The following is a 24,411-nucleotide window of genomic DNA, read 5'->3' on the forward strand; positions in this document are numbered from 1 at the left end:
GTTAGAGTATAACAAAGACATCTGAAATATGAATATATTCTTGACAATCCGCCATTTGATAATATGGCAAAAGTGCTAAATACATTTGCACTCATTAAAAACTTTTCAACCGTAAAAAGAATATCTGAGTAAATAATGACTTAAACAAAGTTGAGATAGGTTGGCATTGACTCAGAAAGTTTTTAAAAAGCTTACAGACAATAAAAAGTTTTTTATGGTCTTTAAATACCTATTCCTTACGTGGAAAAATAGCTGCCATAACTCCATCTATCACTTTCACATTCCAGGCAAAATGGAGGAAAAAGGTAAGCAGCAAGAAAGTATGTGCAATGTCTATTAAGTGTGAATCCTTAGCAAATTTCTACTTCTGTCTCACTGGCCAGAATTGTTTCCAATGGTTACCTAGAACAGAGGGGAAGTTGAAAAGTGTGGACAATGTGGAGAAACCACTATCTCTAACAAAATAGCAATTTCAAGCTGCAGCCTAAGTAATCTCTGAAACACTCCCTAAGTACCATGGCTCATAACGACATCTCTGACCTCTTGATTGAGCCCTTTAACATAAATACAAATCACCTGATATATTTCAGATACTCCTTTTGTACAGAATTATGTGCTCTGTCCCTCCAAGGAGATTTTAAATAGCCTGATAGGATCTTGCCTTAAATACATCATACACTCATGCCAGAGTGTTCCACAAACAGCAGAAAACTAAAAAAGCGTATAATGTGAAAAACAAAATCATTACTGAACCTTCAGAAAGAAGCCATACTAGCTGACCTTAAGAAAGAGACACTATCAACCACATATCTGTGTTATTGGTCCCATCAATCCATGAAGGCAGCAACACCTGAGAAAGCAAAAGCCAAACACTGGCAGAGGCAGTGGGATCTGTTGCAAACAATATAAGCAAAGCCATCTGCATGACAATGAAGGAAGAAACTGAGACAAAAAAGGAAAAGAAAGATATTTGAAGAGGAAGCAGCTTCCTCTCCCTCCTTCATATCTACAGTCTGTGGTGGATGCAAACGGTCAGTTTTTACTCATTCAGTAATTTCTAATACTGCTCTGTTTGTCCTGCCAGGAAGATATAAAAAGGTAAAACAAAAGGGAAAAAAAAAAACATTTTGGCAGCAATGCCTAGAATTATTAACTTCACATTTTTATTTGAAATTCAGTAAAGCATAGAAACCTTTGGTAAGTCCATATCGCTGTGCAATCTGACGACAATGGAGCAAGAACCCTTTATAAGGAAATACTGACGCATTAACTCCCAACTAAAAATCCTCACATCTGGGGAGTTACTTAAAACACTGTCAAAATGTATCACTTAGCAAAAAATTCCTAATGATGCAGTGAAGCAATTTTAAAGGTTTTTTTTTTTTTGGTTTTGCTTGGCTTAGTTAAAATCAAACATAACCAAAATTTTTTTTTAAAACTAACATTTTTTCATAGAGTAAGATATTTGGCACCATATTCACCTAAACTTCACACTTGATAAGAATATGAAATGATAATGTAACATTTCCATTGTTCACACATCCAACCATCATACATGTTTGAGCACGTGGGCTTGTCCCACACGTACATTCCCACACTGTGGGGAACTTGCCAGAGACATGTTGCCACAAATTTTTAACATACACATGAAACACACAAATTCTTTTTTTTTTAATTTTTTTTTTTAATTTTTTTTTAACGTTTATTTCTTTTTGGGACAGAGAGAGACATAGCATGAACGGGGGAGGGTCAGAGAGAGGAAGACACAGAATCCGAAACAGGCTCCAGGCTCTGAGCCATCAGCCCAGAGCCGACCCGGGGCTCGAACTCAAGGACCGCGAGATCGTGACCTGAGCCGAAGTCGGAGGCTCAACCGACTGAGCCACCCAGGCGCCCCGAAACACACAAATTCTTAAATAATATTTCAAGGAATTCTGGATTATCTAAGGACCATAATAAATTTAACAACAAATACATCAATAGCATTCTTTTAAAGATTCCAAATTAAAACAGTGACACTCCATTCCTTTTACATTTATAAGACTTCTAAATTTTGCTATTGCCCCTTCCATTCAAATCCCTGGTTAATATACTAACATATTTATTGAGAAGTTCTAATTTACCCAAATAATTACTCTTGATTTTTTTCTAAAATTTCTTGAAACCTTAAACCTCAGTGCTTTGGATTCACACAAACCTGGATTAAAAACATGGATTCGTGGGGGCGCCTGGGTGGCTCAGTTCTGGTTAAGTGTCTGACTCTCACAGTTCATGAGTTCAAGCCCCGTGTCAGCCTCTGTGCTGACAGCTCAAAGCCTGGAGCCTGCTTCGGATTTTGTGTCTCCCTGTCTCTCTGCCCCTCTCCCGTGTGCACTTTGTCTCTCTCTCTCTCTCTCTCAAAAATAAACATAAAAAAAATTAAAAAAAAAAAAACAAAACATGGATCTGTGACTAGTTAGTGTGTGTCCCTTGGGAGATCCTTGATAAGTTGAGTCTCAGTTTATTCACATGTGAAATGGGTATATAATGATGTTAACACCTCCCTCAAATGGTTATTGTCAAATTAAGAGGTGGAACACAGTCCTTGCCATAGTGGGCACCCAAAAATGGAAGACTCTTAGCTCTCTCTAAATGTCTGAATATCATATATACCTTTATACATACAATTGCTCTTATACAACAATATAAATTAGAAAATGAAGATATGTATTTTATATTATTGTTTGGACCTTAAAAATAAAAGAAAGGCATCACATCAGAACCCCAATTGTATATCCGGTTGGGCTAACTCTCAGATGTGCGAGAGGCTGAGTGCGAGTATGTGAAGATGTACTTAAAGACCAGTGGGGACATGGGTTATTTTCAAACCAGCAGGCAGTGTATAAAATACTCTATGGTCAAGAAGTGCACAGAAGTTAATACTATCTGTGAGGTAGTTTTAAAAATGCCATTGATTGACATCATGACATGTTTACTGCTTATCACTTATAAATAAATTGCCAATTAAACAGTGTGACATTGAAAGGGAACCATTTAACTATAAACAAAAATATATTCACTTCACAAACATACTTTTAGATATCAGCAACTGATTAAATCATTATAAAATATTTGTATTTATCTGCAAAGTAAATAGCATCTTCTTGAAAACATCATTTATTCATTTCTGGAATAAATATCCATAGTGTTCTAACTCCAGGACAGGTAGCCTTCTCAGCCCTGGGGACCTGGTGGTGGCAAACCTCAGACACACTTCCCGCCCTTGTAGGGTGTGCATTAGCAATTAAATTGATATGTGCCTTAGAAGGGAAGAAAATTGCATTTTTATAATATCCTATTAATTTAGAATACATAGCCATTTAGACTACCTTCTCTTTTCAGGCAGTTTAACCTGGTAGGGATTTGTTGTAAGGTACAGACAATAAAATGCCAGAATTCTACAGATTTTTGTACTTAGGCTACATAAAGAAAGGCTTTCCTGCTGGAAAAAAAAAAAAACAAATCTGATACCCAATCCACCACTGGTACCTCTCAAGCATACTTGCTTATACAAAGTTAATGACATGAGTTACTGATTAAGTCAGTAGGCTTCATACACCTATGGGCCTTGTTTATAAGAGCCACACAAGTTAAATTGTTAGAGAGCAAATGCATTTTGTTTGACTCAGTATGTCGCCTTCTTGTCTAGGCAGGGGGAAAAACGGATACCAACACTGTAATCCTTTTGGAATAAAATCTTTAAATGCAAACATGATTGCCATTGTAGACTGTTTAATCTAGTGATATTGTATTTCATTTCTGTTTTTGAAGAGGTTTGTTGATTTGACCATACTGGGTACAACTCAAGGCTTATCTCAACTGTTTAGATAAGATTTATTTGACTTTGGCAGGTGACAAAATCTAGGGTGTGGAATAAAAAAGAAAGAAAGAAAAAAAGACTAGCATATTCCCAGATAGTGTTTATTTTAAGCACAGTGTATAGATGAGCATACATAGTTTCAAACAACGCACTGTACTTTGTGTAAAAGATCCACTGTCTGTTGAATATTTTCCGTAAACCAGCACTGCAAAATGTCCTTTATTGGGCATAACGGACTTCACCTTCTTGCTTAGGTAAACATTTATGCTCTTGTAAAATAGAGCTTAGTGAGTCTCCCTGGAAATAGGACCCTAACTCTGTCCACATTTTGCCACTGTTTCCTAACACATACTGTAAAGGGGGAACACTGTTAAGTTTTATTTTGAATGCACGCATATACATTGCTCCAAAAGTACACAATCTATCAGAAATTTAAAATGCCTTGTGCCAAAATAACTTTCACACAGATAACAGTCATACTTTTTGGGGGGTAATTCTTCACAAACATGTCTGATTTCAAAAGGAACCCCGAAGAGAAAGCCTGAACTTACAAACATAAAGATTATAATTGTGGTTTAAAAGTCATTTTTTAAAGTAATTTACTTAAACATGCACTTACATAGCTTCCTCAGTAAATATTAACATTTATCTATTGGCAGACATGTTGAGGAAGGAAAAGAAACCAAGAAGTTTAGCCACTGAAAATTAAAGATCTATCAAAAAATAAAGAAAACTTAGTTGTGAACATATACGACTGAGAATATGAGAGCTTGCATACCAAGACATGACATGTTACGGTAATTCCTTTCATTGTACCACAGAGATGACTTTGACTAACAACTTGTCTCATGACTATTTTGCCAAAAAACTTGAGAAAAAAACATCTAAAGAATACACATGATGCTTAAGTTCCCTTAAGAATCATTTTGTGGTTTACTTAGTTCAACATGCCGTTAATACGTGCAAAAATGTAATGCTCTAGTTTATGTGTGTGTTCAGTCATTTCTGCCATTTGTTCAGTTAATGAAAGTTTTTCTTTCTTCTCTCTTGATGTGTGTGTGTGTGTGTGTGTGTGTGTGTGTGTGTGTGTGTGTATTAGTGTAATCTTTCATTGCTGGGAATGAGAGATCAGTTAAATATGGGGAGGAGTTCCAAATATTCTGATTACTCTGATGTGCTTTTAATGAATAAAGTCGCTTCTAAGTAAAACAGAAACTTTTCAAATGGAACTGCCTCCGTTCTAATTCATCCCCTTAGACTTTTGAGCCTTAATTAAACTTTAGTAGTTGTCTGGTGAATGGAAAGGCCACTGTTGGAGGAATTTTCCTCCTTCTATCTGCTATTCTGTCATCATACTGCCCACTCCCTAGGGTTCAGAAATGACCACCAGATGCTCAGCATCCTGCCTTGACAAAGGGGACTATTTGTCCCCCCTTCTTCTTTGTTATTTTATTTTTTCAGTTTTCATGTTTTCTTTTTTTTTAAATATAATTTACTGTCAAATTGGCTTACATACAACACCCAGTGCTCATCCCAACAAGTGCCCTCCTCAATGCCCATCACCCATTTTTCCCCTCTCCCCCATCCCTCATTCCCCATCCACCTCCTTCATTATTTTTTAATTTGTTTTTAATGTTTATTCACCTTTGAGACAGAGAGACACAGAGGGTGAGCAGGGGAGGGGCAGAGAGAGAGGGAGACAGAATCCAAAGCAGACTCCAGGCTCTGAGCTGTCAGCGCAGAGCCCAATGCAGGGCTCGAACTCACGAACCGCGAGATCATGACCTGAACCCAAGTTGGAGCCACCCAGACGCCCCTCCTTCATTATTTTATTTATTTTTTAATATAATTTATGCTTCATTATTTTAAATATCCAGTGACTTCTAGCACTTCTGCAACTACGATGCCTCCCAAATGTGGATTTGAGTAAGATGCGTGTATCCTTTTCTTCTCATGGTTTATTAAGAAATTATTTAATTAAAGAAGGCTATTTTTATGACCAGAGCTTCCTGACATCCCTTGATGACTGGCAATATGCACAAACAGTAAAACAGAGGGTGAGCGTTACTATTTAGAAAAGCTTTCAATGGAGTCCACTGGCTTTGACTGACCAAGAGAACATTTTTCCACCATCACAAAAATTTGCTAATATATTTTCCTTAAGTATTCCTATACATAAATAATCCCATAAAACCTTCAACCATTAAAACAATGCAGACTTCAAATTTCACAATTCCCACACACAAAGCTTCTTTTGTATTTTTGTCTGTTCCTTGCGTTCAAGGTGTATAGAGCCCATCTGAACGTATCTGCGTAGGGGAAATGGTTGCTGGTGGCTAAAACACTTTGCCAAAATACTTGAAAATACTCTCAGCTGAAATCATGAACCTTCTTGTTCAAGAAAAACAATTTCCTATTCCTCGAATTCCCGGAGAATATCACACCTCCTCCTCTCTTCTAAGTGAGGAAATTGGAGAGTAGGTGTATTGATCCTCACTAGCCAGGCTGCCACAAAGGAAAACTCATCCTGTCTTGCAGGATTCCTTTCTGGCACAGAATAAAAGAGTCAGAGATTGAGACTGAAAGTTAACTCCCCAGACTACATCATATTTCAACAATCTAAGCCTTTTACTAAGTATTCTGAAATTACTACTCGAGGGCATATCACAGATGCTAGAAAACTGATGTCATTTCCTTATGACACCCAGACCTTTTGCTACGTGCAGCTGATGACGGGAATATTTCATTCCAGAGATTATGGCTGAGATAAGGTCGACTGACCCTCTGATGCTAGTTTCCACTCTTCCGCTGCAGTGAGTCCAGGACCCCCAAATGTCTCTCTGCATAGTTGCAAGTTACGCTTAAAACAGGGCACTGAAACAACCAACATTAGCACACACATATTGTAACTGGAATTCACTTCAAAACATAGCAGAGCCTGTTAGAATTTAAATGAATATTTGGGTTTCATTTAAGTGAACCCATACTCCTAAATTTGTGTTTTCTGCCAAACATCTAAGTCATCCAAATGCCTTAACTCAGTTAAATAAGGTAATGTTAGCAGATCGATGTATTTAACGTTGAGTGAAATGTAATTTTTTTTTTTTTAATGTGTGAAAAGTTTATTGATATGGCTTTGAAATTCCAAATTGCAAATAACTATAAGGAAACTACTATTTGTTGAAGATTTTTTATTATTTAAAATTTACATCCGAATTAGCCCATAGTGAAGCAATGATTTCAGGAGTAGATTCCTTAATGCCCCTTACCCATTTAGCCCATCCCCCCTCCCACAACCCCTCCAGCAACCCTCAGTTTGTTCTCCATATTTATAAGTCTCTTCTGTTTTGTCCGCCTCCCTGTTTTTATATTATTTTTGTTTCCTTTCCCTTATGTTCATCTGTTTTGTCTCTTAAAGTCCTCATATGAGTGAAGTCATATTTTTTTAATGTTTATTTATGTTTGAGAGACAGAGAGACAGAGTGTGATCAGGGGAGGGGCAGAGAGAGAGGGAGACACAGGATCTGAAGCAGGCTCCAGGCTGTGAGCTGTCAGCACAGAGCCCAATGCGGGGCTCGAACCCATGAACTGTGAGATCATGGCCTGAGCCGAAGTTGGACGCTTAATCCACTGAGCCACCCAGGTGCCCCTAGTTTTGGTGTAGTATTAAGAATAATGTCCACCAGGGGCACATGGGTGGCTCAGCCCATTAAGCATTGGACTCTTGATTTTGGCTCAGGTCATAATCTCACAGTTCCTGAGTTTGAGCCTTGCATTGTGCTCTGTGCAGTTAGCATGAAGGCTGCTTGGGATTCTCTCTCTCTTCCTCAAGCTCTCTGACCCTCTCCCACTCACATGCATTCATTCTCTCTCTCTCTCTCTCTATAATAAGTAAACTTTAAAACAAAAGAATAATAGCCACCATAATCTGAAAGACTAATACCTCTTTCCAGCTGCATTATCTGTGTGAAGACAGATTTTCTTCATACATTTCAACCAAAACAACATATAGCAACTGAATAAATGCAAAAGCAGATAGGAGAATCTGGCTGTCTATTAAACTGGACCATGAAGAGATTTTCTAAAGTGTAAAACAATTTTTATTGAGGCATAATATTTATGAAACACATTTCCATTCTCCATTAATTAAAACTTTTTAAAGGAAGAAATACATGACATAACTGCATCAAAATATAGCAGTCTAAAAGCATGGAAGCTAACAGGTCTAAAACAGATTATAAAATTTTGAATTTTAAAATGAAAAATGCTAAGAATGACATTTCTTTCCAAAGGAAATAATTAATATCAACATGGAGATCATAAATTACTCAATTTGTATTCCCTTAAATGGCTGTTATCACAAATTTTCAACGTTATCCAGTAGTCCACTAAAGAGTAATCAAATTTGTTTGTATTGAATTACTAATATTTTGTCTAGGGACAAATATTTCAAATTTATCTTCACAGGAGTGTTAGCAAATCAAGAAAGCTGTTCCTGTTTATGTTCCTCTTTATGGAAGAATAATTACTAGAGCCAACTGCTCAGTGGAAATAATGTAAAAACACAATCTGATTGTAAAACAACTTCCAATTATCTACTGCATAAGTCCATTTTCTTGATGAACAAAATGTGATGCACAAATGAGGGAAAACAAAGAGAGCTTGGGCATTCTGCCCCATTTCCAGACAGAACCAATAAAAATATATAATATGCTCAACATAAATATATTTCTCTTTGCTCTTCATTTTCCACTTGATCTAACTCCTAGCCCATCTAGAATACTCTAAGCAATGTCACATTAGATTCAAGTAGGATATAATCCTGAAGGTTTGTGAAAACTCACTTATTTTCAGTAAACTGAGTAGCTCAGTATAGCCAATGCCTTGAGGACCATGATGGCAAATGATGTCTAGTTTGGAGAAGCAACATAAACACTGATGCCTGCCTCAGAAAATTCTTGCATCTTCCATCAACAATGCTAATTGCTCATTTTCCTTTTGCTGAGGTGAAACTAGGTGTTAACATGATGATTTCAGTTAAGTCACTTGAAGTACAAGTTTATATAACCCCCAAGGTGAGTTCAAAGTTTTCTCTTGTCAGTCTCACCAGGACCCATGATCCATTGAGTCCCCTCCCATTATTTTGTCCCTTACATGCCTCCTTTATGTCCTAACACACACTTTCAAGCATAGACCATTATTTATACCCACATGCATATGCCCTTTAACTCCTGCCTCCCCCGAGGTGTCTCAGTAAAATGGCAAAACTCAACATTTGTTAAAACCACTCTTAACACACTGTACATGAGCATGCCTCACAGATGAATATGACTGCCAGAAACATGAACCATCCTTAAATTTATGGCCACTCACCTCAAATGGGTCCTTTACTCTTATCTTGTGGTCATACTATAATTTCCTACTCCGCCACTCTGGTAAAGAACCCTCTCCATTCTCCTCAAACCTCCAACACCACCTTCAACCTTCTGGTTCCCAGTTGATGACCTTGCTCTTACTTCTCTGAGCAAATAAAAACAGTTAAGAAAGAACTCCCAGAAGTCCCAAAATATGAGCCTCAATGAATCTGTGCTGGTACTCTTCCCCTTCTAGTTTTCCTATGGATGATCTGTCAGTGTCCAACTAAAGCCAACCCTTGTACTTGGCACTGGTTGCCTTCCTCCCCCTCCTCAGGGGCATCAGTCTAGCAGTGACCACTGTCTCCTATAGATTCATTTCTTCCATTCCTAAGAGACCATTCACATGACTAACAAACATGTTATACTTTCTCTCAAGTCATTAAAGACCCTAATACAAGCCTTCTCCAAATCGCTCTTTCCATCCTCTCATAAAAGGCAGGCTCTGGCCTCCACCACTTTGCCCACCTGTTGTCAAGATCCCCAACAACCACTACTTAATTTGGTCTATCAGCAACATCTGACAGAGTTCTCTTTTCCTTTGCCTGGTTTCAAGACAAAACACTCTCTTGGTCTTCCGTCTACCTCAACTGGCAATTTCTTCTCGGTATTTGTTGGTTCCTCCTCCTCTCTCTGCATCCTCTTACTGCTGAACTCCAAGGCTCATACTTGGATTTCCAGTCTACTCCACCTACACTTACATCCATCATTAGGATGCTAATGAATCGTATGCTGTGTCGCCAGTCCAAAATTCTCTAAATCTGAACTTATGATGCTAAATGTACAACACCTCTACTCACATGTCTCACAGGAATCTTAAACATGGCATGTCTCAAGTGGAACTCCTGATCTTCCCTTCTCAAACTACCCTTTCTGCAATTTTCCTCATCTCAGAAAACAGCAAATAAATCCTTGTATTAACTAAGGCCAAAAATCCTAGAGTCCTCACTCTTTCTCAGAGTCTACATCTAATCCATAAGCAAATCCTGTTACCTCTACCTTCAAAAAATATTCTGAATCTGGCTACATCTCACACCTCTACTGTCATTACTCGGGAACGAGTCACCATTGTCTTGCATCTGAATTACTATTATAGCTTTCTTCTGGTCCTCCTGCCAAACCCCCTTGACTTCTCCCTGCCCTGTGCCCCCCATTATTTACCTAAAGACATCTCAAACTTCTCTCCCCCTTGATCACTCTCTCTAGGATCACCAGGCAACCTGCTGATCCTTTAGTGTGTCAGGTTATTAGCACCACAAGATTGTCACACTTGACTGCTTCTTCTTACAACATGCTCTTCCCTATGATTTGTATGGGGTTCTTTTTCTTGCACCCTTCAGATTTCAAGTCCTCACTGAGGCTCTCCCTGACTTCTCCCTTGCCTTCCACTCTGTGCTTTTTCCATTCCCTGCTTTTGTTTATTTCCTCAATGGCACGTATCACCATTTGACATACCATACATTTTGCTTTATATATTTATAAATCGTTTTCTTCCCTAATGGAATTCAAGTTCCACACAGCCATTTGTTGTTTTGGCTTTTTTGTTCTCATTTTTGTATCCCAGTGCCAGGAATGGAGCTTGGCACAAACTAAATACTCAGTAAATATCTGAGTAAGTGAATAATTAAATATGGGCAGAAATAAGGAAAGGAAGGCAAACAGAAATAGTAGGAATGAATGAATCAAGATCCCCCTGATATAACTGTCAACGCTGAGATTTTTATGGTAAGAACCAATGGTTATAACGGCATAATTGGCCACTCTAATACACTTTGCACTTATATGAAAATATGTTGCTCAGGTGATTACAGTCTCCGAATGCATTCTTCTCTTTATCCCTTTAATTGGTACAGAAGTTGGGCATATAGACACACGCTCCACTCGGCAGCTTTCTCTAGCAAAGCACATCTGAGTATCACCTAAAGCACAGAACAGAAGACCGGACAGGAAGTGATAATAGAAGGAATTTTAAAGCAAATCTTACGGGATCCATTAAGTAACTTCTTTGCATCCTTCATGACAGTCTTTTTCTATGTTCCTTGATTCTACCTTCCCTCCCTCCACTCCCCCTACAAACACACACAATAAGAATGTGTGCTCTAGCTGTATGACACTACATTAGGGTGCTGTAAATAGCAATGATAGTTGCTAGCCAGTAGACTGGTTTTGTACTTATGAACCATGGAGGGAAAAAAAGAAAATCATGTGCCATTTTCTCCAGCTTAAGTCACCGATACAATTACTAACATTTGAGACTTCTTAGGAAGTACGGCACAGGGCTTCAGAGCACAGTCTTTGCAACCAGACCACCTATGATTAAACCACAGCACCCCCCCACCCCCGCCACACACACACCTGCTGCTTAACTTTCTTTTGCCTCTCTGCCTCAGTTTTTTGGCCCTGAGATGGGGATAGTAACACCACCTACCTCATAGAGTCATTGCAAACCCTACAGCAATGACTTTGCATGCTGGCTATTATTATTATTACCAGCAATTGTACATCCCAAAACTAAGAATCATAAATTTTAGAATTAAAAGAAAATTGGCAGATAATCTATTTAAACATCATGTTCAATTTAGAATTCTCTTCACAACAATTTAATTCATAAGGACTTCATACTGTTCAGTAACAACAACAGACAAGCATCCTCCTAAATTCCACCATTTACTTGAAGGAGGCTGGGATTATTCCACAGTGGCTCAAGCAAGGAGCAATCATGGCTTTACAATCTATCGTGGAAGTGACAAAGTCCATATGGGGAATTCCGAGTTGTTTTCCACCGCAAGCCCTCCTGTACTATTTGATTTCTTAATCACATGTAAATAATAATTGTTTGAAACTCTTTAATAAATTTTATAGCATATTCAGAAGTATTTGGATGAAAACTGCTCCTAGGGAAGTAGTATTCTTGTATTCATGTTTGATTGTGAGGAGGGAGGTAAGATAGTCATCAGCATGAAATATCATTACTGTAGTCATGCTCAAAGACAACAACACATTACATAACTTTTTAAACCATTTTACCCAATGTCTCAGCACACAGGGCTTACGGGGAATAACCATGAGTTTATTGCTAGAATGTACCTGGTAGGAATAGGACACAGGTAGCTCCTAAGGGAAATGTGGAAAGTGCCAATCACTCTTTACTTTCCTCACCTCTAGTACTCTCAGATGCTCAGTTCATCTGAGAGGATAAAGACCAGAAAGCATCCTAAGGATGGCCGCTTTGGGGTGCTGAAAAAGCACGTGTCAAAACACATAGAATTTTAAATAAGTCAATTTTAAAGTACACACGGGATTCCAGTTATCAAGAGGGGGTTTCCCTTTCCCCCAATAACAGTCCAAATCCCCACCCCTCTCAAGGACTGTGCAAACGGAATATTTTTGCAAAAACTGCACCTTTAACACACAGTGGGTCAAGGGTCAAAGTTGGTGCGATTAATTATGCACTCAGTGTCTGTGCTCAAATTTGGGCTCCACCTCCACACCCCCCATTTGGTCCTGGGCAATTCCTTTAACAATCACCCGATGATTGCGAAGAGCAGACAGGGCATCATATGGGCGAACATCCTGAGCTGAGCTGCAGTGGGCTTTATCTGCAGGCTTCATGGAGCTGATGTGGGAGGGAGGGTTGGGAGGTGGTGGAGGGGGGCAGAAAAAACAAACACACAAACACCAATACATAATCAAACACTAAGTGCAATGAAGGAAAAGAATACCCACATCAAAGCTCACGGTTTCAGAACAGCCTCAAGTATTGTGTTTCTCCTTCCCATAAAAGCATAATCAAAAAGCCCAATTGTGGAACAATGTCATAAAAAATATAAGCTAAGTACAACCCAGGTTTTTTCTGAGGCTGTAATAAAAACTTATCATTCATTTTCCCTTGATTTAATAATCTATGTGTGACTTAAAATGATTTAGGAGGTCTTTCTTTTTATAACAAACTCTAGGTAATGAATTTTTAAAACATATTCTTATATTAAATTCCTAAAAGTAGGTTTTAATGAAAATGGACCTATCTCGCATGTATTTTTCTCTGCGACAAGGCTACAATTGATGAAAAGGTTACACAGCTCACTGGATGGAGCCCACTTTCTTCTCAAATTTCTAATTCTAATTGACTTTACATTTCAATGAAAACCATTCACTAAACTTCCCAGTAGCATTTACTAGATTTTTAATGTCCCAATAAATATAATAAACAGGACTTAAAACTCTATATCCTATGTGAGGGAAACACTTAAAATAAAGGTAAAAAAGGGGGCATGAAGCAATTTCTAAGTGAGCCTTGTAAACTTGAGTTTCACAAAGAAGCCAGACACTGGAAAACCTGCCAGGAAAAAAAACAACATTGCCCATACTGAACCCAGGTTTTGAGAATATTACAAAAATAAATAAATGATTATGGATAAACTTTCTTCTGGTAATTAATAGACAAGTGAAAAAGCTTGTGTCTCAAAGAATGAAATCAGAAACTCTACGAAACAGACCAGGAGTTTGTAATCTACAGCTCATTTGGTAGAAAATTTCATTAAAAAAATGGTATTCAGTGGCAGCCCGAAAGGGTGAAAAAGCTACTATGTGTGTAGGCTATCAAAATACACGGGAAGAGTTACCGTAAGTTCTCATAGTTAAGAAAGTGTATCTCTAGGTTTTAAAGAAGTGTTTTTATACTTTACATTCATAGCTAGAAACCAGTGTAACCGTCAGTTAAATAATATGTCAAAGCAAGAAACAGAAGGCATCTGTCTGTGTCTCCACTTAAGATTCTACTCCTGCTTCTTACCAAAACTCGCTGTAGCAACCAAGTCAAACTGCCTTCCCCTGCTACCCTCACAAGCCACCCACAGCCAACAGTGGTCCACGAGGAATATGGTTGGCACGCTGCACAGAGACAATGATTTAGAAATCACACAGTTAGGGGAGACCCCAGCCTTTTAAATTTCCAAAACAAATCGCTCTCCTTGCAGACAAAGTACAGTCCAAGGATGTGTCCATGCTCACCTTCTAGGAGCTGCTAATAGAAATAATTCTCATATTTATCTCCATCCAGAAAACAGAAATGGACACAGCTCAGTACTAATATTCAATATTTTAGTAATACTGATGGAAAACCCAAGCTCCAGAAGAATCAAGTCTGCGTTAGTTATGCACCCCTTGAACTTAGACTCCCACTCCTCCTCTCTCATCTTGCTCTCAAAGGTCATCAGGTGCAGCTTCTGTATTCCACTACCTCTGTTGTCTCATGGTAAAGGCTTGTAGCAGAACATGTTCTCAGTAACAGGAGAAGGAATAAAGTCTCTAAGTTCTCCCTCCTCACTGGTTGGCCAGATTCTGAGTTCAAACATCTCCAAAGCCTATAAACGAACTCCTTTTCTAAGAAATGCAGAAAGGTGAGGACAGAATATTGACCATTTAATGTGTGTGTGTTTACAGGAAATAATTCATTTAGTCGCCCTTTCTAAAATGAGGAGACTGAGGTATAGAGATATGAGGAAAATCACCCTGGTTTACTCAGCTAACCGGTGGCAGCACTGGGATTCAAATCTGTCTTACCCAGAATCTTTACCAAATCTGTCAGATGGTGCCGCTAACAAATATCACAGATTGAGTGGTTTAAAAAGGAATTAAGGTCTCCCAGTTCTGGAGGCTTGAACTGGTAAGGACCCTCTTCCTAGTTTGCAGAGACTGTGGCCTCCGTTCTTCTTCTTAAAGGGTGTTAATCCCATCATGGGAGCCGCCCTCATGAGCTCACCTGAGTATCTCCCAAAGGCCCCACTGTCAGTACAATCACACTGGGGATTAGGGCTTTGAACAGATGAATTGGGGGCTGGGGGGGAGAAATACATTCTGTCCCAAATAAAACCCAAGCAGCTCGGCCCTGGAATCATGCTCTTAATCAATGCTAGTCTACACGTGAAAGTAAAGGGAAAAACGCAGGGAAATACAGACACAAAGAATAAAGAAATATGCTTAGAGTGTGAGTACAAAATGAAAGCAAGGACTGAACTAGGGAGATAGAGCGTCTTTCCCTATATACTCTCTGAGCATCATTCCATGCTCTGTGTGTCACAAGCTTTTTACAAGTAATCACAACCTGCTTTCATTCATCAATAAGTTCAGCCCAGGTTGTTTCTCTAGAGCAAATTTGTTTATCTTTGCTTGGTTCAATCATGAACAAGCAACTCCATTAATAATTCCCTCTAAAGTATTTTTCATAGCTGTGGAAAAAAAAAAAAATCTGCTTCATTCTCTAAGGAAGAGACCCAATAAACAAACTGAGGAATGTATGAAATGACACTTAATTTGCTAAATATATTTTCTAGAACTTTAGTAACTCAAAAACAACTGAGGGCCCAAAGTGCTTTGGCCAGTGTAGGAGCCGAAGGAACTGGACACCCATTCTGATCCTATTAAGGTGAAGCCCCAGGCAAGCTTAATCTAGAAGTCTCTATTCCCTCCATTGTATAATGAACAGTTATAACTCCCTTTTCTGGACCACTTTACACAGCTACGGGCTTACCTCATTTTATTGTACTTAGCTTTATTCACTTGGCAGATACTGCGTTTTTTTAAAAGTTGAAGGTTTGTGGAAATGCTGCTAGAAGCAAGTACATTGGTTCCATTTTTCCAACAGCATTGGCTCGCTTTGTGTCACTGTGTCACATTTTGATAATTCTCACAATATTTCAAATTTTGCATTATAATTATATTTATTATGGTGATCTGTGCTCAGTGATTATAACCCACTGAAAACTGAGATGATGGGTTAGTGTTTTTCAGCCATAAAGTATTTTTTAATTAAGATGTATACATGATTTTTAAAAATAAAATACTACTGTGTACTTACTAGACTACATAATATAGTATAAACATAAATTTTATTTGCACTGGAAACCAAAACACTCATTGGATATAGCTTATTTCGATATTTGCCTTACAACAGTTATCAGGATAAGGCTTCTAACAACTCTGATCTCCTCTAAAGGAGGACAATGACAGAAGATCAAAAGAACAGCAACATGAAGCAGGTTCCAATAAGAAATCAGAAATTAACAGATAGACTTCACTGGAATTTAAAGCTAAAAGCATGTTATCATCCTTGTAAGGTATCCTTAACTGCATTTTTAAAAGTGTTTGAAAAAGCAATCTTTAGGCTTAGAGACCAAAGAATAAAAATAAACATGATTTTATTTGCCAGGTGGTTTGCATAGTTATCTTATTTAATATCAAGACACATGATTTTGATAAACCAGATTTAAAGAGGATAGACATTTCAACAAGGACATAATTTAGTATTTGTTGCCCATGGGCTCATAATACTAGTTGGCTTTAGATAGCACAGACGTTAAAAGGAAGAAAGGAACGAGGGCTATTAATTAATACTTTGGGCTGCCCAATCCTGAAAGATTAGCAAAACTTATTTTCTAGGGGTGGGATGATTAAATACATCTTAGGTATCCCTTGCTACAGTATCTTTAATCTATTTTTTAAATAGGCAGGGTTTTTTTTTAGGTTTATTCTTGACAAAGAGAGAGGAAGACACAGGATCTGAAGCAGGCTCCAGGTTCCAAGCTGTCAGAACAGAGTCTGAACTGGGGCTCAAACTCACAAACCGCAAGATCATGACCTGAGTTGAAGTCAGAAGCTTAGCTGAGTGAGCCACCCAGATGCCCCATCTTTAATCTATTTTAAAACATATATACTAAGGTGATGTAATGGTATATATGAGCCAGTTAAAGCTTCAACTTAAGGAGCAGTCACTTGTCTTAACACCCACACCTCAGGGATGGTAGGCCAGCACTACGTAAGAAAGGCCATATTTCAGAGTCAGTTATCACAAGCTCCTCATCTATCCCTATGTAGATCAGTAACTGAGGCTTTGCTAGTTAACATTCTAATATCTGAAATGGGCCTTCGCTGGTGAAACTAAAAGAATATAAGACATGCAGGTTAGCTAAAATCTCTTAGACATGCTCTACTCCACCCTGCCCACAGACAGAGCATGAAAACTTAGTGGAGTAAGTCTATAGCCTGGATCTTTAAGGACGCTGCCTGAAGCTTCGTCTCTAAGTGGTCTTGGGTCCAGACATTGGCTGAGTTAGATTTCTAGTTGCCAGGTACAGAATATAAGGCTAACAGATTCCTGCCTCTGTGAGGTGTTTACATCAATCTGGAGCAAACCTTTCAGACAAGGTATTGATGACAGTACCAAAAGGACAGACAGCTAGACAATCTCAGGTTTACCAAACAGGCTTTCCACACTGTGAACTGAAGTTCCCTAGCCAATAAATAGTTGTTTTACAAATACATGTATATGAAGGAGAATTAGATCAGAAATTCATTTCCATTTGATCTGATGGTAGAGTTGCCCTACTCCTGATGTTCCTGAAAAATTTCCCATTTGTACCTGCTGCACAGGCAGTATTAGTCATAGCACCCCCTTCCACTCTCAAAGGTATCCAGGTTTGGATGGTAAATTATGTGGATATTCTACCTCATAGTGAGACGGGGTGGGGTAAAACGGAGCCTTATGAAATTTGAAATTGCCCTGCAGCTACTGTTTCCCACTAAAATGGACCTGGAGCTGCGAATACCACACTGACTCCCAAAATATGGATGGAATGCTGTATAGAAACTTCAGTCTCTTTTAACAAAACTCAACTACAGAGCTGGAGGATACTCTCATAATACCAACTTCTGAAAATAATAGGCTAGATGATTGGAATCAATCCTCCCATGAGAACAATTTAAAATGCTGGATAAAATATGTTTATAAAATTGTTTAAAAGCATCAAAAATCAGTCAAGATAGGAATTATCATGCTAAACAAGAGTATATAAGAAAATGAGCCAGTTCACAAAGTGCTTTAGCCCTATCCCAACAAATCTGCACTTTCTGTTGACAGCCTAATGGAGTCAAAAGCCAAATATCAAAGCTCAGGGTCCACCCAAAGTACAGATTCTAGACCCATCTGACAATAAACTGGGACTCCAAAGGAAACCAACTATGCAGTAGATAAGCAGTTAGCATTGCCTCAGGGGATCCCTTGAGCTTGATTTAAGGAAATCCTAAACCCATAGTGACCCTAAGGCCCTAGAAAAGAAAGGAAAATCCGTTCTGAAAAGTACATTCATCCTAGACTTTAAATTATTCTAAACCATTGGAGTGGTCTTTTTTTTTTTTTTCTTCAGAGGTGGCACACCACAGTTTCACCCTTTCCACTGTAAAACTGTTGTAATGTACAGGATAGCTTAGAAGTTACCAGACACATTTACAACTGCATTAGAACAACTCAGGTCTTCACTGCAACATTTGTGTGCACATGTGCATGCACACACACACACACACACACACACACACACACACACACAATCATTTGGGACTGTCTCACTGCCATATTAGTAAACTTAGTCAAGAAACAGATGCCTTCTCTCCTCTCTGCCCTTTGACTCTATTTAACACTGAGGACTCTATATGTGCCATTGTAGAAAAAAACCTATCTTTACCTCCCTTTGAGTCTGAGCAGGATGTGGTGTTTAGTGGATGTAGTGGCAAGACCACGATGAGATTTTTGGCACCTCTAATCTAAACCTTCCACATTAATTACTCTTACACAGCACTTTAAAAATAGAAGCATTACAAAGTAAGCTCAACTCTAACCTTTCCTAGAGTTTCGGTGAGGGAGAAGGGAAAGAGAGAAAATAATTCCTGCTGCTTTTTACAATATTACATATACTTTGTTTTCAAGATACCGATGCTGTTTGTAGAAAAAGCACAATCTTGAAGGAGCAGCTCATATGAATGAAAAGAACAGGACCAGCGAGTGAAGAAGGCTGGGTCCAAGTTCAGCCTGTTCCATTAACATGCTTTGTGACATTGAAAAAGAAACCTGACCACCAAACGATCTTAGTTTGCTCTTCTATAAGATGACACTGGAGGTCTGGATAAATTCTGTGGCTGCTTCTACAACCGAAATCAATGATGTTTATGCTTCTGTGGATTTCTCAGTGGAGGCATATCCTGATAGAAGTCAAGTTTATTCTAGAGGCCACAAGTGATTCACACATGTAAAATCATGGTCCCAGACACCATACTGAGACAGAACAGGACTTTATTCACTGAAAGGCACACCACTTGCTTCTTCAGACTTAAATTCTAAGGCGGCTGTTTTTTTTTAGAAAACCATGTGCAGGGTTTCAAAGTGATTCAAGCAATCACTTCACATCCTAATAGGATAAAGTTTATGCATAATTCTGTGTGACCCTTCAACTACTGACGTTCATGCCATGTTATTGTTAGCGTTGCATGTTAAGCGAGCAAATTTTCAATGAACTCTCACTGGCTTTACCACAGACACAGATGTGAGGCGGACTCCTTTGTTCATAAGGTTCTCATTATTAACTCAACCCGGATTGAATATTTGACTGAAGCAAAGGACCATATCATTATTTTCAGATTTCATTCTATGACTTAACTGGGCTACATCTGCCAGCTTTAGAAACGCCAAGTACTGCTCGGCGCCAGCCTTGCCGTCCTGTTCTATGACGACTACCCCCAATGCTTCAGTTTGAGGAAGTCTCCTCACCATCAAAACAGTTTAATAAAAACTTAAATTATGATTAAGAGTTACTCATCAATTGACAGGGCATACCAGGCTTGTGCTTTTATGAATTATTCCGCAAAATATTTTAAAGCTAACAAATAGAATCCGCATTCATAAAGGGGTAAGCTAGAAAGCCAGTTGAATGTTTTCATGATTTATAGAGTCTGTGTTCTACTTGAAGCCATATTTCTTTACTAGGTAAACTGGCATGCCATTGGATGATTCTGCTTTAAATCTATTCTCAGGCTCTGGACAGCTTATGGATCATTCTGAATATAAATTTAATTCCTTTATTCACCTTGGGCAACATCTCTTAGCATAAATGTGACAGGGAGATATGGAATAGGAATGGCTGTTAATTATAGGGTAGGATTCAAATATTTAAAATATTGACACTAAAGCCACTTAGAAAATGTTAAAATCACCCTGACTCCAAACACAGAAAATATTTTATAAGCCTGGGTAAAGATATAAATTAAAACAACATAAAAGAAATAACAAAAAGGTCATGATATTACTGCTTCATCTCTTAGCATAAATGTGCTTGGGCACACCTCTTAGCATAAATGTGACAGGAAGATATGGAATAGGAATGGCTGTTAATTATAGGGTAGGATTCAAATATTTAAAATATCGACACTAAAGCCACTTAGAAAATGTTAAAATCACCCTGACTCCAAACACAGAAAATATTTTATAAGCCTGGGTAAAGATATAAATTAAAACAACATAAAAGAAATAACAAAAGGTCATGATATTACTGCTTCCATGTATATGGATCACTAACAATAATATAAGTGGGCAAGAATCATTTGAAACCATCTTTGATGGTTACTAGAAAAAATAACTAGGGGCGCCTGGGTGGCTCAGTCGGTTAAGCAGCCGACTTCGGCTCAGGTCATGATCTCGCGGTCTGTGAGTTCGAGCCCCGCGTCGGGCTCTGTGTTGACAGCTCAAAGCCTGGAGCCTGTTTCAGATTCTGTGTCTCCCTCTCTCTGCCCCTCCCCTGTTCATGCTCTGTCTCTCTCTGTCTCAAAAAAATAAATAAACGTTAAAAAAAAATTAAAAAAAAAATAACTATGCATAGAAAAGCCCAGGGGTTTACATACAGTCATCCCAAATAATTGAAAGAAGAGGGACAGCTTTCCACCCTAAAAAGTTATAAATAATAAATTTGCTTTAGCAATTCTTTCCCCAACTCATCATATCTCAGAGGAAGACTAAGAGAACATGCCCCCTTGTCCGTCCAATGATTTATAGACATCTGTGACAAATGATCATTCAACCTCTTGAACACTTTTCAGTTTTAATTACTATACATGGCAATCCAGTCTACTGTTTGACATCTCTAATCATAAAACCATTCTTAAAACAACAACAATCAAAACAAGCATCCATGTAACTCCTACACTGGTTGAAGCCAACCTTTTAGAAAATTTATGTTAGCTCATCAAACACTTGAGATTCAAGTCTCAATATATTTCTCTCTCCAATACACTATCTCTAGCTGTTTTCAATGGCTGAGACCTACCTCATTATTATCCTGTTTACCAGTCACTCTTTGAGAATTGCATCCAGAAGTAAATACCTCAGATAAAGTCTAATTAGTTACAGGGCACAGTGAGACCAGTATTTATGATGAATCAAAAATCAAACTTTATTAATGCATACTAAATATGTCACATGAGAATTAGGCTTTTAGCAAGATACAGAAACAACGCAAAAGCCAAGTTATGAGCAGCCCTTCCAGAAACGATCATGGAAGAAAGATCGGTAGCATTCATACTAATCTCAATATAACTCTAAATACTCTAAACAACTTTACCACCAAACATCACATCCTTCTGCCCAAAAGTGGGTATTCAAAAGCTGAATCTTTATTTGTATACTTACCATGTTGTATATCTTTCATATCTAAGTGAAGGCTAGACATTAATATTCCAACTGCTTGTGACCTTTTGTTGCTTAGTAACTTGACCACCTGCTCGAAGAAAGGAAAAGAGGGAAATGTTAATTTGAACTCCAGTGATATGCTTTACTACATGTTGTTTTGAATCCTAAATGAAAAACACATAACTTAAAGTCATTACTTTACTACCTTACTAAAGTATTCAAAACTGATTTGAACTTTTGTGTTTCATGACTTATACCTTCAAATCTTCCATCTTCACCCATAAGCCTCAATAGCATGCTGTTTGCTAGTCTTTTAAGAATGTGATCTGTCAACAAGTAAACTTTCTAATAGTTTAGAAGATTAGTTTCATCTCTGTGAAAAAAACAATTACACAGTTGATAATTTGCAGCCTGAGATTTGAAGTGTTCCTTTTGTACTGCCGGGCCTTGAAACACGGGTCAACAAGTGAAAGATAAAATCTATACACAGAAAATCCATTTGATCAGACCCAAAATAGAGGCCAAAATAGAAAATGTGCTTTGATTCTAGTCTTTTAGGAAGCTCACTGCTTTACTGGCAGTCCCTCATGTTCTGCATTTGGCCCACATTTTGTGGAGAACTTTCCAACTAATTAATAGAGGAATACAAGAAGCAAATCCAAAGGGCTATGTCTGCTCAGTCTCTAATCTGGCTTTCTAGGGAGTCCTAAAGAGTCAGTCAATGTGCACACCTCACAAGAAGTTTTCCCAAAATAAAGGTGGGCACATTGTTATTGGACATACACATTTAAAATATGTTTTCCAGACACCACTGATAAATCCTGATTATGAAACCATTATCCCAGGTCCTGATCTTGTGGAGGGCAGCAATTTCTATTTACTCTCTTGGTTTTGTTATAAATCTGCTTAGAAAAACACTGGAGGAAAAGGGAAAAAAAGGTTGTGGTCAGATTACCAGAAGTGACAGCTGCCCTAACAGCTATCACATTTGCTGACCTTGTCTTTCTTTTTGGTTTAAGTTGGGCCAATCAGTAAACTAATAAAATAATCGTGACCAGCTGTCAGAGTCACAAAGTAAACCAATATTCTTAATAGCAATAATAGCATTCTTGGTTCCCCAGCAGGGATGGGGGTGAGGAATAAAACAAAACACTTTCAGAAGGACCAACCACAAAACCCTCACTTCTGAAAGCTTTCTGTAGAAAGGAATAATACCGCACAAGAGACAGTGCTTCCTCAAAAGAATATATATGTATGTCTATGTACATATGTACACATACATATATTATTCTCTTTATAATATTTATTTATTTTTGAGAGATAGAGACAGAGTGAGAGTGGGAGAAGATGAGAAAGAGAAGGAGACACAGAATCTGAAGCAGGCACCAGGCTCCGAGCTGTCAGTCCAGAGCCTGATGCAGGGCTCAAAGTCACGAACCGTAAGATCATGACCTGTTTTTGATTCTTAATTTCTTCTCTAAACATTTTATTAATTTTCAGCTAAAATATTAGCTTAGAACTTGAGTGTGAATCCACTCACACCCCCAAGTATTTCCATCAATAGTGTAATCTTCTTCAGAAGTGAACAGAAACATAATATCAGAAAAACAAAAGGCATGTTTTCTGTCCTCAAAAACACTTTCTAACTTCAGATAAATGCAGTCTGGGTCCCATCCATGACACTCTGACAAAATTAAGTGCATTTAAATCCATATGTCAGTTGACCTCACTGCAGTGCTGACAGCCTGATCACAACCTCCTAGGAAATACTCCATGGCTCCTGCCAGCCCTTCTCAGACCTTTTCAAGGTGAATTATTCTGATTTCACCTTAAATACTGGCATACTTCATAGTTCTGTTCTTAGCACTTTATTCTGTTCACTTTATACCTATGATTTCTCTTCTAGAGATGTACCTGCCCACACTTATAACTTCATTCTTGTAACTGTATCCCCAATTTTACACTATTCCACTTTCCTAACAGATATCTGCACATAAATTTCCATTGGATGTGTTTAAAACCAAACTCATCATCAGTTCCACCCCCAAACCATTCTATCTTCTCCTCTTTTATTCCATATGTTGCGATAAAGGTACCACCATTTTCCATCTACCTACTAAAGTTAGAAATCTAGAAATCAATCTAGACACTTACCTCTACTTCATCTGTATACTCTGGTCTCTTAACAAGTCCTGTCAATCATAACTCCTTTCATATCTTTGGAACCAACCCTTCCTCGTCAACTCTATTGTCAGCATTTATGTCTATGTTATATCTCACATAGATCAGTGCAAAAATTTTTGAAGTAGTCTCCCAAATCTAGTACGATAGTTCTCAAAGTGTGTTCCCTGGACCAGCAGGCATGCTCATCACAACAATCACTACGTTGCACACCTGAAAATCTGGGCATCAGATTTTCATAAACATGTACTTCAAAAAACCTTTTAAGTGATTCTAGAATCACTGATGACTCTCACTGCTTCCTGTCCATTCTTCAAACTGATTTCCAAGTACCATCTCTAAGAATGCTGATATTTGCATGTCATTCCCTTGCTTTTTAAACCTGAGTGGCTCATGTTTACAGGTTAGTCTTTTTTTTTTAATTTTTTTAATGTTTATTTATTCTTGAGATA

At 38.2% G+C, this 24,411-nt stretch overlaps 1 protein-coding gene across 1 annotated transcript in view; it reads right to left on the reverse strand.

Annotated features, from left to right (window-relative positions):
- Positions 1–24,411, reverse strand: part of FMN2 (formin 2) — a 387,917-nt gene that overhangs the window by 180,944 nt on the left and 182,562 nt on the right. The window contains exon 7 of the mRNA XM_042976529.1: positions 21,779–21,866. Within this exon, the coding sequence (XP_042832463.1) occupies positions 21,779–21,866 (88 nt within the window). The remainder of the gene's footprint in view (positions 1–21,778; positions 21,867–24,411) is intronic.

This window comes from Panthera tigris, chromosome F3 (assembly GCF_018350195.1).
Source record: "Panthera tigris isolate Pti1 chromosome F3, P.tigris_Pti1_mat1.1, whole genome shotgun sequence".
Classification (NCBI taxonomy): Eukaryota; Metazoa; Chordata; class Mammalia; order Carnivora; family Felidae; genus Panthera; species Panthera tigris.